General features: G+C 50.9%; 1 protein-coding gene across 1 annotated transcript in view; it reads right to left on the reverse strand.

Moving 5' to 3' along the window:
- Positions 1-672: 672 nt before the first annotated feature.
- Positions 673-12124, reverse strand: part of fng (Fringe glycosyltransferase) — a 116007-nt gene continuing 104555 nt past the window's right edge. The window contains exon 10 of the mRNA XM_075702487.1: positions 673-6314. Within this exon, the coding sequence (XP_075558602.1) occupies positions 6260-6314 (55 nt within the window). The 3' untranslated portion in view covers positions 673-6259. The remainder of the gene's footprint in view (positions 6315-12124) is intronic.

Consider the following 12124-nt stretch of genomic DNA (forward strand, 5'->3'; position numbering starts at 1 on the left):
TCCAATGCATTTATACATGCGCGAAGCTTATGCCTGGGGATCTCTTTCACTGCGGTTTTATTTCCCCCTAGATTCTTTAGCGAAGCAGGGCGAAATCAAATAGCGAAGAGATAACTGCATCGCAAGCGACCTCACGCGAGAGCAAGCGTCAGTCTTTTGGTAGTACTAGAATCTAGTACTACGTCAGAGGGAGAGCTTCCCGACTGACGAAGTCTCTACATAGCGCTGCTTCAGCTAGGGAAACAATGGAGCCTGTTTTATTAGAATCTGAAGACATCTGCCCAGCGGTCCATTTAGGCACCACTGGCCTCCTTGAAGCCTTTGGGTTCAGCGAGAGCAGGGGGAAAGTAAACATGTCCGCACTAGAGACTAGTAAGAGGCGATTGGAAGATTGGTGGCAGAAAAGTAAGGAAACGACAAAAAACGGAGACGTACAAAAACAAAGTTCACAATAGGGGTCAGAAATTTTGGTTATGGGAATTTATCGTTTTTTTTTTCTTTTTTAACCTAGGTAGGACAGTAGGCAGTATAATAGCAAGAGCTTGGTGGCGCAACCTACCGCCCCGTCCCGAAGGGGACGCTCATAACATCCATCCATCCATCCGACGCTGTCGCCCAAAAGAAAGAAAGAAAGAAAGAAAGAAAGAAAGAAAGAACACAACACACAATGCATCTCATTCAAAACATGTATTATTTTATTATTTTCCTAGTCGTGCAGTCTCAGTCTTGTACGTGATTGATGGGGCTGTTTCACCGCATCCGCCAGCACAAAAATAACAACAATACTACAAAAAAGCTGTCCACGGCGCGGTTTACGGCCGCGACGAGTCTCTTATACAAAATACAGAAAGGCTCGAGCACTTTCTTTCATTTCGGTTTCTTTCGTCGCCACGTATATGTACACCAATACAGAAAAACACACCTGCGACACATTTCTACACCCGTCGACGTGGCGACGAGGCGTGCTCCACATTGCAACTGGATTATGTACACGCATATATGTATATATATACACACAATACTTCGCAGTCTAGCGCGAGACGTGCTAGACGCATCACAATACATTTCTAAGACACCGCTTTGAGGATTGCCGCAATGTGAAACAGCACGAACCTCGCAAAAAGAAAAGTAGGCAAAAATTTTTTTTTCTTGTCCATGTGAGAGGCAAGACACCATTGCACAAGAACGACTGCACCAGATTGAGAAGAGTAATGCGGTCGTGAAAATTTTAGGCACCCAGCTGTGACACCATGCAGCGAAGTCCATCATGACAGGAGCTGGTTCAGAAGAATGCCTTCGACAATTGCGCCAACAATTTCTACTCGGCTGTCACTTGACGAAGAAATTCCCTTCCTGATACGAAAACATCAATACATTTTTTTCTGGCGTTTAAAACAGAACGCTGTATTTTATGCGGTATACAACCACGCCCTGTCACACCAGACCACGTTGTACAAACACTTCGCGTATGCACAAAGCCAAAAGGCACACCAGCGCGCTTCGTTGCAAATCAAGAGCGCCACTTCTCGACTACATTATATCCCTCCATTAAAATGAACCTGATCCATATGGCCCATACGAAATCACGTCGTGGACAAGGAAGTTCGACTTTATAACCTACAGCTGACTTCTGACAAGTATCACTGACGTTTCGAGACAATAAGTGACATGTCATTATAAGCAAATAAACTGACAGCCGGACTAGTTGGCGATTATATTTTTATGCAGCCAGTAGAGCAGAGATATAGTGCCGTTCCTGTCATGCTTATTTGTTTTTGTTGGTGTAGCACCGTCGTGTTTTTTTTTAACAATGTCGTTAGTAGTTTGAAAAATCTTAAGTGCGGTTGTGCGATCTGCCTTCCCCTGCACTCACATCAAGCAGAAGAAAAAAAAAATTACTCGCCAGTAGAGACAGAAGAAAGGGTGAAAGGCAGGGAGGTTAACCGAAGGGAAGCATCCAGTTTGCTACCCTACGCGTGGGTTAATAGAAAAGGGGGAGGTAAAGTGACAGGAAGAAAGAGAGTAATAGATTTGCTACACGGCTGTGAGGTTATAGCAAGCCTCGTTTTCAGTTAAATAAGAAGACGTTCGGCAGTAAACTCGTTCCCCGCTACCGCATTTTTCGTTTATTTCGCGAAAGTCGTTGAATGCATCACAACTCTGTTAGCGCTGTCGTGGAGAGTGTCAGACGGGTCTGCCATGGCTGCATTATCTTATCGGCGAAGTTTGAGAGAATTAAAGCCCGCCGAGTTCATTTGTCAGCTTCTTTTGACAGACCGGAAAGCGCAAGCGGAAAGCCCTAAAAGTGACCACAGACGCCATCCCCCAAAATACAAAAATGACAAGGACTGAAGCTCGCTCTCCAGTGCATACGTAATTAAGGCGGGCCTATCTTCGAAACACATCACGCGCGGTCCGGAGTGCCTCGTTCTCCGCGGCGATATATATACATCCCTTCGCGAGTCCGGTATCTTTAAAGAACGCGGCGTCTGCGGTCACCGCCGCCAAATGGACAGGGTCTGCTTGTTCGTTTGGCCAGCATCGCGCTCGACTTTGATTGGTCAGCGCAGAGGCAGCTCGCGGCTATTTGCGTGGCTCGTCTCGGCTACCGACCTCGCAAGCAGCGACGGCATTCCCGTACGTGTTCCAAGGCGGGTTGAAGAATGCGAAAGAAAAGAAAAAGGACGTTAAACAAAAACAAGGCGGCCTCCTCAATTAAGCGCAGGCGAGACGCGTCGTGCGCGGGGACGCAATTACAGGTCGTTGCTTCCGCACCGGCGCGCGACAGGCGGCGGTATTATACTTGACCGCCGGCTACTACTACTGCTGTTACGCGCCTCTCTCTCTCTCCTCGGACAAACTACAGGCGCGAAAGAAGCGGTCGGGTGGGGTTGTGCGCGCACTTTTGATTTTGTACGCAAGTTCGGAGCCATCGCGTCCGCGAAGCTCGCCCGCGTCGCCCGCGTGCTGGCTTCGAGACAAGTGCGCGAGGCCTAAGGGAGCGAATTTTTTCTGCCTCGTCATTTCGCGCCTATAGTGACGAAGCACTCTCTCTGAACAGGCGTCGTGACTGCGCCGCGGACGTTGTTTCTGCACAGCCTGAGGCGCTATGTTGTATTCCAGTGACTCGCAGGAGCAGGGAGATGAACCGAGAAAGTTGGTGCGGACAGTAAAAGTTCACTCACGCTAGGCCGAACCGACACCGATTTCTGTCCGTCGACTGTCGGCGACAGCGCTTTCTTTTATTTGGCTTCGTGTCGGCGCCTCTGTCACACTGTATACCGACGCCGCGTTCTCCGTCGACCGTCTACAGATTGTCGGCGTCTATACAGTGTGACAGAGGCGCCGACGCGAAGGTGAAAAAAAGAAAAAAAAGAAACGCTGGCGCCGACAATTGGCAGGCCGAAATCGATGTCGGGTCGGCCTAGTAGTGTGAGTGAGCCATAAGGAGCATTAGGTGAGCTCCATCCAGGTTGCAACAAACGCTGAACACGCGGTTGCGACATTTTCGTCAAATTATGTGCGTTCCTTTATACGTTATGGCGGGGCGCGCGCGAGGAATTGTTTGTGGCTAAAGCGAAACAGCGAAGATAAGAGACTGGACGACACGTTTAGGGCTAAAGTCATTGTGAGCTGTCCGTAGCACAACATTGAAAGATGATTGGGACATTATTCTCAAGTCACCAGCTATTCGCAAGCATATAGCAGGAGCTATTGAAGTCCTGCTATGGAATTCCCAGTTTTAAAATAGTAAAAAAACGAGAAGTCCGCTTTACATAGAAAACGCCCCACCCGCACGCTTTGGAGGTCTCGATGCCAACGCCGGCCTATAAGTGTAATGATTTCACGGTGATTCACGCGAATAGTTCCCGTTTCACGATTTGCATGTCATTGGTCGGACACACGTCGAAGTTGAAATACAACGCTCCTGTTGTAAGTCTTCACGTTCGACTGCAATATGGTTCTGAATGTGTTACACTCGACTAGCTAAAATGTTTGCTGGGCTCGGACAGGTGCGCCCCGACTCACTCTGACGGCGATACGCGATGCGTTAATGTTACACTTTTAGAGAGAAAGAGAGAGAAAAAAAAGCACTTTATGCGTGAAACTATGACAAACTGTGTGGCTCGCTCGATGCGCGATTTAAACACGGAGCGAATCCTAGGCGTTTCTTGGTTACACTCATGTTCAAGATAATGTAAAGCTTACGGTCCAACAGGTACATTGCAGCTATATACGCGGTGCGTGAAGTGTACCAACAGGCATTGGCAACCGTAGAAAAAAGAAAAAACATACTCGAGTTCGTGACAAAAAAAGAAAATGTCCTACCCACCAATGCCACCAATACAAGTCAGAATGCAGAGTTCCATCAACGCGTACATAGATACAAATTTTGCTTGACGAGCGATCGAACCTCCACTGACAGCATCACGCAAGCGGGCCTTATAACGATGTCACGGCAACTGTAGCAGACTGCATGCAAAACGTACGTTACACCGCTCGTGCGCCTGATCGGCCGTGCAGCAAGCATAAACAGAGTCGTGACTGCATTTCTGGATGACCTCGTCTCACGGTTCGTGCACAACTTCTGACTCGGGTGCGACACCGCGCGAGTGAACGTGTCAACCACTGAACCGAGCCCAACGTACTGAACACGCTGAATACAGATATTCCATATACTGGTGGTGTAAAACAAACAGTCCGTGAAAACAAAATAATAATAACAATAATACAAGAACATACGAGGAATTCCTAAAGACAGAGCGAAATAAAATGTGTACCGCACTAAAGGACCGGCATCGAAGGAAATAGTTGCGAGTCGAACGCCTTAACATTGAACACACAGCGTTGAACACGTGCCCAAAAATACGTAACGCTTACTCTTTCTCATGCCGAAGCTGTTAAACGCCTCCTTATTTCCTTGCCACCTGTAAGAGCTACGCCAACGCACGTGATTCGTCTTCTGCGCGGCTAATCGTTTAGCGCAGGAAATCTGAATACTGTGCGTTGCGAAATGGCACAATGACTGTCACAGCAGGCTTAAATTAAGCGTGAACTGGAACGAAGGCAACCAAATTACTCGACGAGTTTGATCCAATTTGCGTGCAATCAGGGCTAGAATCTTCGCTGCACGTCCGCACACGCGAGAGCTCCCAGGGAAGTTGGACCTTCACATGACATTATGGTGTCGTGGAACCATATAGGTTTACAACAGAAATTCGCACCAGCGACGGCGACCCCGCCGCGCCGATAAACAAGCACACCGTCTCCCGATGTTCTCTGGTGTTACGTACTTGCCCGGCATACTGACAGTCGTTATCAGAGGCCGCTGAAAACGTTTTAAATTTTCTTGAGCATTTCTAGTATTACGCGCAGGGCCCGAAGGCATCCGCCATATATACTGAGTTGCAGTGATTGTTCCTTTGCCAGTGGCGAACTCGCGGCGTGCGCGTGCAGGATTATTTGCCCGTTGACGTCGCCGCGAGTCCCCGGTTTCCTTTGGCTGCGACTGTTAACCTGTGTACCCTACTCAGTCTTACTGGGTTATCAGATTTGGCCGCGTCGGCTGGCCCCTGTGGCGAGCATCAACACACTTCTCTGACGCCTGTCCAAGAATCTGACACCTCTACAAAAAATACGGTCCTATCTTTCTGTACACGTTCTGCACAAGGTGCAAAACCAAAGAGAGATCTCTGCTTAGTTTGTATCCTGGTACTCGAGGCAAGAAATGCCAGCCAGGTTTACAAAAAAAAAGAGGGGGGGGGGGGTGTTCAGTAAACCGAAATTTAACTTAAAATCCTCGTGACGCTGCGAGACCCAAGGAAGGTCTGCACACGATGCAGCGATCCCACGCGAAGCGAGGCAGCGTCTTCTGCGAAACTGGAAGGTCACTGGCGACGTCACACTGTCGCACCGACCGCAGTTCGCGGCGCCAACGCCGAATGGACCGCTCGCGCGCCCCCACACCGCCGTCGCCACGCAACAACGTCTCGGTCAAGGCTTCACTGCGCAATGTTCCACACCACAGTTCCGCACACTGTGTAGAGAGGCTCGCCGCAATCCCCTCGATGGCTGAAGCACGCGCGCTCGTACAACAACTGCCAGTAGTAGTCCACCACGAACGAAACGCGCCGTTGATGGCTGCTTGATGGCGCGTTTCGTTCCTCGCATGGTGTGCACGGCAGGCATCGTGGCTCTTGGCACATTCCGCGCTGGCACCCGGCGTAGCACACCCGATGCGCGCGCGTTAGGCGTGTCGCTACCTCGGGCAGAAGCTGAAGTTCGGGAACAGCTGGCAGTGCAAGGACAGGAACCTGGGGAGAGTAGAGAAAAAAGAGAGAGCAGAGAAGAAGAATGAGACGTCTCGAGCTCCCGGAGGAACCCGACTACCGCGCAGTTAAAACTTCGGCTTTAATGCACAACACAGAAAACAGCCACATCTATAGCTAAAACGGAACTACTCGAGAATAGTCTAACTGCACTGTCGCAAAACAACCGAGGAAATTGCACGAATACTAGAGCCATAACACACCAGGTTTTTGCGAACCTCCGTAAGCACAAAATATAGAATGCGCGACCCGTCTGTTCCTGCACATAAGGTACTGGGATTGTATGCATCTTAAACAGTTGGCCTTCTCTTGCGCTATCCTCTCTCCCAGTCTTTCTACTCCCCTACCCACATCCCCCCGCTGCTGACCACCATTCGGGTTTCAGCAGCACAAAGCTGTACGATTTCAGTGCGGTTAGAAGTATAATTTACTTTATTTGCTTTTCCGTTATAATATTTTAATAAACAAACATTAGACAGACCACACCGTTAATCGGCGCACAACTGGCACTGAATGCGCAATAGCGCGTTCTTTAATGATCGTCTGCCAGATCACCTTTGACCATGTGACGCTTTCCTTGCGCGCATTCGTGAACTCTTTCCACTCCCTTCCCCTCAGTGGGGTAGCCAACCGGACACCTCCGGTTAACTTCCTTACCTTCCTCGTGTTCTCTCTCTCACACACAATAAACATGACACTGCAGGAACTACGATAAATGCACATCACACACGCAGACGCGTTAGGTATAAGCAACTTTTGAGGCGCATGACGCCGCAGTTTCCGCACGCACGCCACGAACCGCAGCTGCGCAAGTACAGTCACGCGTCTAATTTCAATGGCGCGCTATAGACCATCGGGTACGCTCGAAGTACGTCACCGCACGCCAACCAGGCACGACACTTCGAGTCCGACAAGATACACCTCATACTCCGAGCGAAACCGACCCCCTGGCAGTGGTGTTCGACTGTAGACCCGGGGAGCTAGTTTTCTTCTTTTTTTTTCAGGGTGGGCCCTATACTATATAAGGTCAAGCGCTGTATTTTTACCCCCACGTTTGATAAATAGCATTCCACGCGAAAAAAAAAGAAAAGGTAAATAAGAAACAGGTTCACTCGAAAAACTCGCGAACGTAGGCTGCCCAGCCGAGGCGAGAAAAACAAAGAAGTGGAGCAGTTCAAGGCGGCGCCACTTCGAACTGGTTATTAAACCTGGCCCGCTCTCGCCCGCAATGATCGCGCGGTTGTGCAAGGCCAATTTACAAACGACGCCGAGTCCGGTCAGGCGACTGAGACAACAAAACGAGCAGAAAAGCGGCGCAACATCGGGTGGGGTAAAAGGATCGAGAGAGGGGGGGGGGGGTTTGTCCAGGACAGCCCCAGATGAAAGACAGGTCGCGAACGAGCCGTAGTCACCGAGGGGTCCCTGTAATTACGAAGCGCAACACAGCCTTGGGCCACTGGCGACCGCAGCAGTCAAGAGCGTATACGAAAAAAAGAAAGCAAAAAGCGCCCGCAGCGCCCTCCCATTCCGCCGACACGCGTCGGAACTGGGAGGCGCCATCGGACAACGTTGTTTAGGCCGCGGGGCGAGTGACGCTACTGAAAGACCGTTCAACCGACTCCGACAGGGGATGGCGGTAGGTTCCTCTGATCACGCCTGTTGCGACACTCTCCGTGGTCATTTTTAAGAAATACGAAAGAAGACCGCACTACCATCTGAGGTGTGGCTGCGCCGGCACTTGACGGGGTGCATGTGCGGAAGCTGTTCAAACTACATAGAAGACACCCCTCGACTATCAGCCGGTTTTAATTTATGCAACTGCCACCACGCGCACACGCATACCAGAAGCGGCGGACGCTGATTCCGCAGAACGTGAGCCATGCATGGTACCACGACTGCGCTGTCCAGCGCCGGAGCTCCTGGTTTCTTGCAAGAGCTTGTTGGTTGCCATGACAGCGCTGACCCATTCACGACCGCGCACACGGACGGACACAGTGCATATACATATACGGTGCTCGCGGGAAGGGACCATGGGTTCGAACTGATATAACTTTTGTTTCGTAAGTTCTGCTTGCCACAGTCTGGCCGCGTTCCACAATATTATGTCCGCGATTGCCTGCATCTGCTCCTAGTTTAAGTACCTTCTATTTTTGTGTGAATATGGCCCAAATATGGCCCAAATATGGCCCCTCCCCGAGGGTTATCAGCCAGTAAATGCCGACTCGGTGTTCGGGGGCCACATGTAGTTTAGATGTCTACGAAGTGTCGCGTGGCAATTGATACAGACAACAATAAGCAAAACGACCCAAATATCTTTCACGATTGACCTCGGAGTGACAGGCAAACCTAGGTGATTTTCTCCCCCCCCCCCTCCATCTCTCTCATAGAGGGACCAAATAACATGCCTCCCAGCGCCCGCAGTATCTCGAAGGGCCGATGCACAGTCACGGTTGATGGCCCGATTTTGAAGCCGAGCTGCGCAAGTGGCGCGATTAAAGGACACCAACAAGGCATGCAGGGCAGCGGCCGTCATCATAGGTGGCGCCGCGATCCACGACCTGCTAGCGCGCCCAAATAACAGGGCCTCCCCCCGGATCATCGCCGTTTTTCGCGCAACCTCGGCTCGATCCACGCGCCCTTTGCAATGTGTCAATCCCGGTGGCAAACGGGGCGTTTGCGCGAGACCCGGCGACCTCTCGGTGCGCTTATTCGTGACGCGGCCCCGAAAATAAGGAGGAAACGTCCAGCGCAGAGCCATTTCGGGTCGCGAGTGGGACGCGCGATGCGATGAACCGTTGAAGAGTTTCATCCCGGGCGCCTTCGCCATTTCGCGCCGAGGGACGGGGCACAGACATAGAAATGCAGCCTTCGCGCGAGGCCGAAGGTCAGAAGGTCGCATAATCGTCGTGAAAAGTGGCACCCCAGGCTAGCGAGCGCGCCTAGTATACCTTCGAGACTCTTCGGTAAGTCTCTGGCTTATTGGCGAAAATCACTGTACGCAGAGGAAATCTTAGCGGCAGATACGAGGAGAGCGTCGAGCGACAGAGCACGCGTCTCTGAGGCCCCTGCAAGTGTAATGGCTGGAGGCGACACGCGAAAGAGAACGGAATGCGGGACGATTAAATAACGACGCTCTGCACTCGCTCATGTACGTCACCTCAGAAATGGAAGCTCTTTGCTGGTCCGTTTGCGTAGAGTCTGTGTCAAAAGATGGCGGCATTCTTGACGTGCGAGAAAAAAAACAGACAGGTTTGAAGTTAGCCTATAATAACTGCTCTCGAGGGCTGGAGAAACGTTGTCCCTACCCTCAGGTGCTTTCAGTTGTTGCGAATGCAGCCTGAGGGACGCCAGGCATATCGGTCCGCGCGCAAACTACACTGTTTGACCCAGATTTAGTGCGAATTTCTGTTACGCCAACGTATTGTGTTAAACGTAATTCACCGTCGATATGCGTAACTAAATGTTTAAAGCAGGAAAGTAAGCACTCAAGATAACGCAGTTAATAATAATAATAATAATAATAATAATAATAATAATAATAATAATAATAATAAAGAGAGGCGTAGACAAGGAGTTTATTTGCAGATATCTAGAACTTTCATTCAGCCCTTTAATAAATCCCAGTCATAACTCGTTCCTGGTGTCTCGTATCTTCAGGCGCGATTGCTAAGGTTGCGCTTCGCCCCCGGGTTGCCTGCGCCTTATTTGTTCCAACAAAGCATTTGGATCAACATGTGCAGCCAACTAGTCTCAACCTTAGCTCTGCTGGTAGGAAAACAGTGCGCAGTTCTTTCTTTCTTTTTTTAATTTTTGTAGGCGGCCCTGGTGACTGCACGTCAACAGTAACCAGCACAGGCAGATGCTTATCGCTCGGCCCTCTCCAACAGTTATACGCTACCTCTGCCCCGAATATATTCGTTAGTCATCCCCCTGCCGTCCCTTCTATAGGACTTCATTCTTGTTCTGTTCGCTGACATTCACTCCGGTAGCGCATTCATATTTCTGCTGTCAGCACTATACTCCGCAATACGAACCCACGAGACAGTCTGCCGCCCTGCCTCTGGAAGGAACGCGTACAAAACAGGTTCCGTTCGAATACCCGCCTTTTCTTCAACGGCTGTCGTTGCGCTTTCGCCTTTGGGTGTTTTTGCGGAGCTTCCAATACCATCCTTCCAAGTGATACTTGCAAGGCAAAGTCCGGTGACTTTCATCATCGCGACAGGGGCAGGTCGGCTGCAAGGGTCACTAAGCCTTACTGAGGCCAAGATGTATATATCCATAGCGAAGGAGAAACAGAGATACAGGGAATTGCAATAAGGTTGCGGAACCACCACACCACACCTTGCTTGTAACTTGTGTCCAGAAGCGCTACTGACATTGCTGCAGTGATCTTTCTGATCATCATACCGGCAGCGCAACACTGCTCACCCAATATCCCGGTGGAGGAACAGTGACGAGCTCCTGACAGCACTGTGAAGAAGGCAGCGATAGCGCAGGGCTCCGGCCACTTTGCCGTCGCCTGAAACAGCTTTCTTTCTCTCAAGCGCCAGTTAAGTGAGGCAAAGGGACTCCACTGGGTACCACGTGTGGAAGTTCCAGTCGGTGATCCGCGCCTCGACGTTTCCCGCCCCCGAGCGCCTCCGTCTCCTTCGAGGACGGCGGGCGCCTTTTTACCAGCTTGTGCTTTCGCCGCATCCCGGCCCCGGGGGGCGAAGACTGTTGCTCCTTTGACCCCCGCATGCACTGCAGTCCGCGCCTCCTCCAGCAATGTATCTGTAGTTTCTTTTTTGTGACCGGGAGCAGACAACACGCGTGCATCGTCGCGGAGTAAGAGGTGGGGGGGGGGGGGGGGGGGGGGCATCGCGGCGCTCTTCCTTCGGCTACCAGATGTTGCGCCGCGTCTGCGACCTGTCTGGGGCGGCGGCGGCGACGACGCGGCGGCACGTAATAAGCCCTGGGCCTGGAGGCCGGCTGGATGGCTTAGCTGCTGCTGCTGCTGCTGCTGCTGCCGCCACTATTGGCATGACGGCAGGTGGCGCCAAGGTCGCCACCACGTTCGTGAGCCCGCGAACTGTGTACACTTAGTGGGGGAATCCTAGAAAATAAGAGGAGCTCACGCACCAAAAAAAAGGTCACGACGAGGTAGCACCAACTTTGTTTGTAGTGGCGTTGAAATATTAGGTGCTGCTGCCATGACGGAGTTCCCTATACCATCTGCTAACATGATCGACGCTCTAAAAACTGTGTGTAATGTGTGCACCTGCATTTTCTTTTACTAGGGGAATGACGGCATCTTGAGGAATGCCTACGTTGAGGTTATTTATGCAGGTGCGGGTAGATTTGGTTATGTATTAAAGAACAAAAGAAAGCTGATGACACGAAACGTTCAGCGAAAGGTTACCAGGCCAGCATTCCTTTATACCGCCTACGGTTACCTTCCCTTGCGCAATCGACAAGAACTTTCGACGCTTCACCGCTACAGAGCACTGGATCTGCGCGGAAAATTGCGTGAATGAGCCAACTTTGTAATTGTTATGCTTCCCCCCACACAAATCTGAAACTCGTGGAGCACCGTCTCCCCTTTTGCTCTTGCAGCAGCCGCTTGTCGATTGGAATGCAACCTGGCACAAATGCTTGGAAACCGCAATCGTGGGCACAGGACAATGTAGCTGCTGACACGAAGTCTTAACACACGCGGCTCAAGTGGAGTCGAAACTGGATTTCACTGGAGTGCTGCCCATTGTTTCGACCTGCACTTTTCTAGTGAACTCAAGAGGACAAAGGCAACAATGGGT

This window comes from Dermacentor variabilis, chromosome 8, assembly GCF_050947875.1.
Source record: "Dermacentor variabilis isolate Ectoservices chromosome 8, ASM5094787v1, whole genome shotgun sequence".
NCBI classification, from domain to species: Eukaryota; Metazoa; Arthropoda; class Arachnida; order Ixodida; family Ixodidae; genus Dermacentor; species Dermacentor variabilis.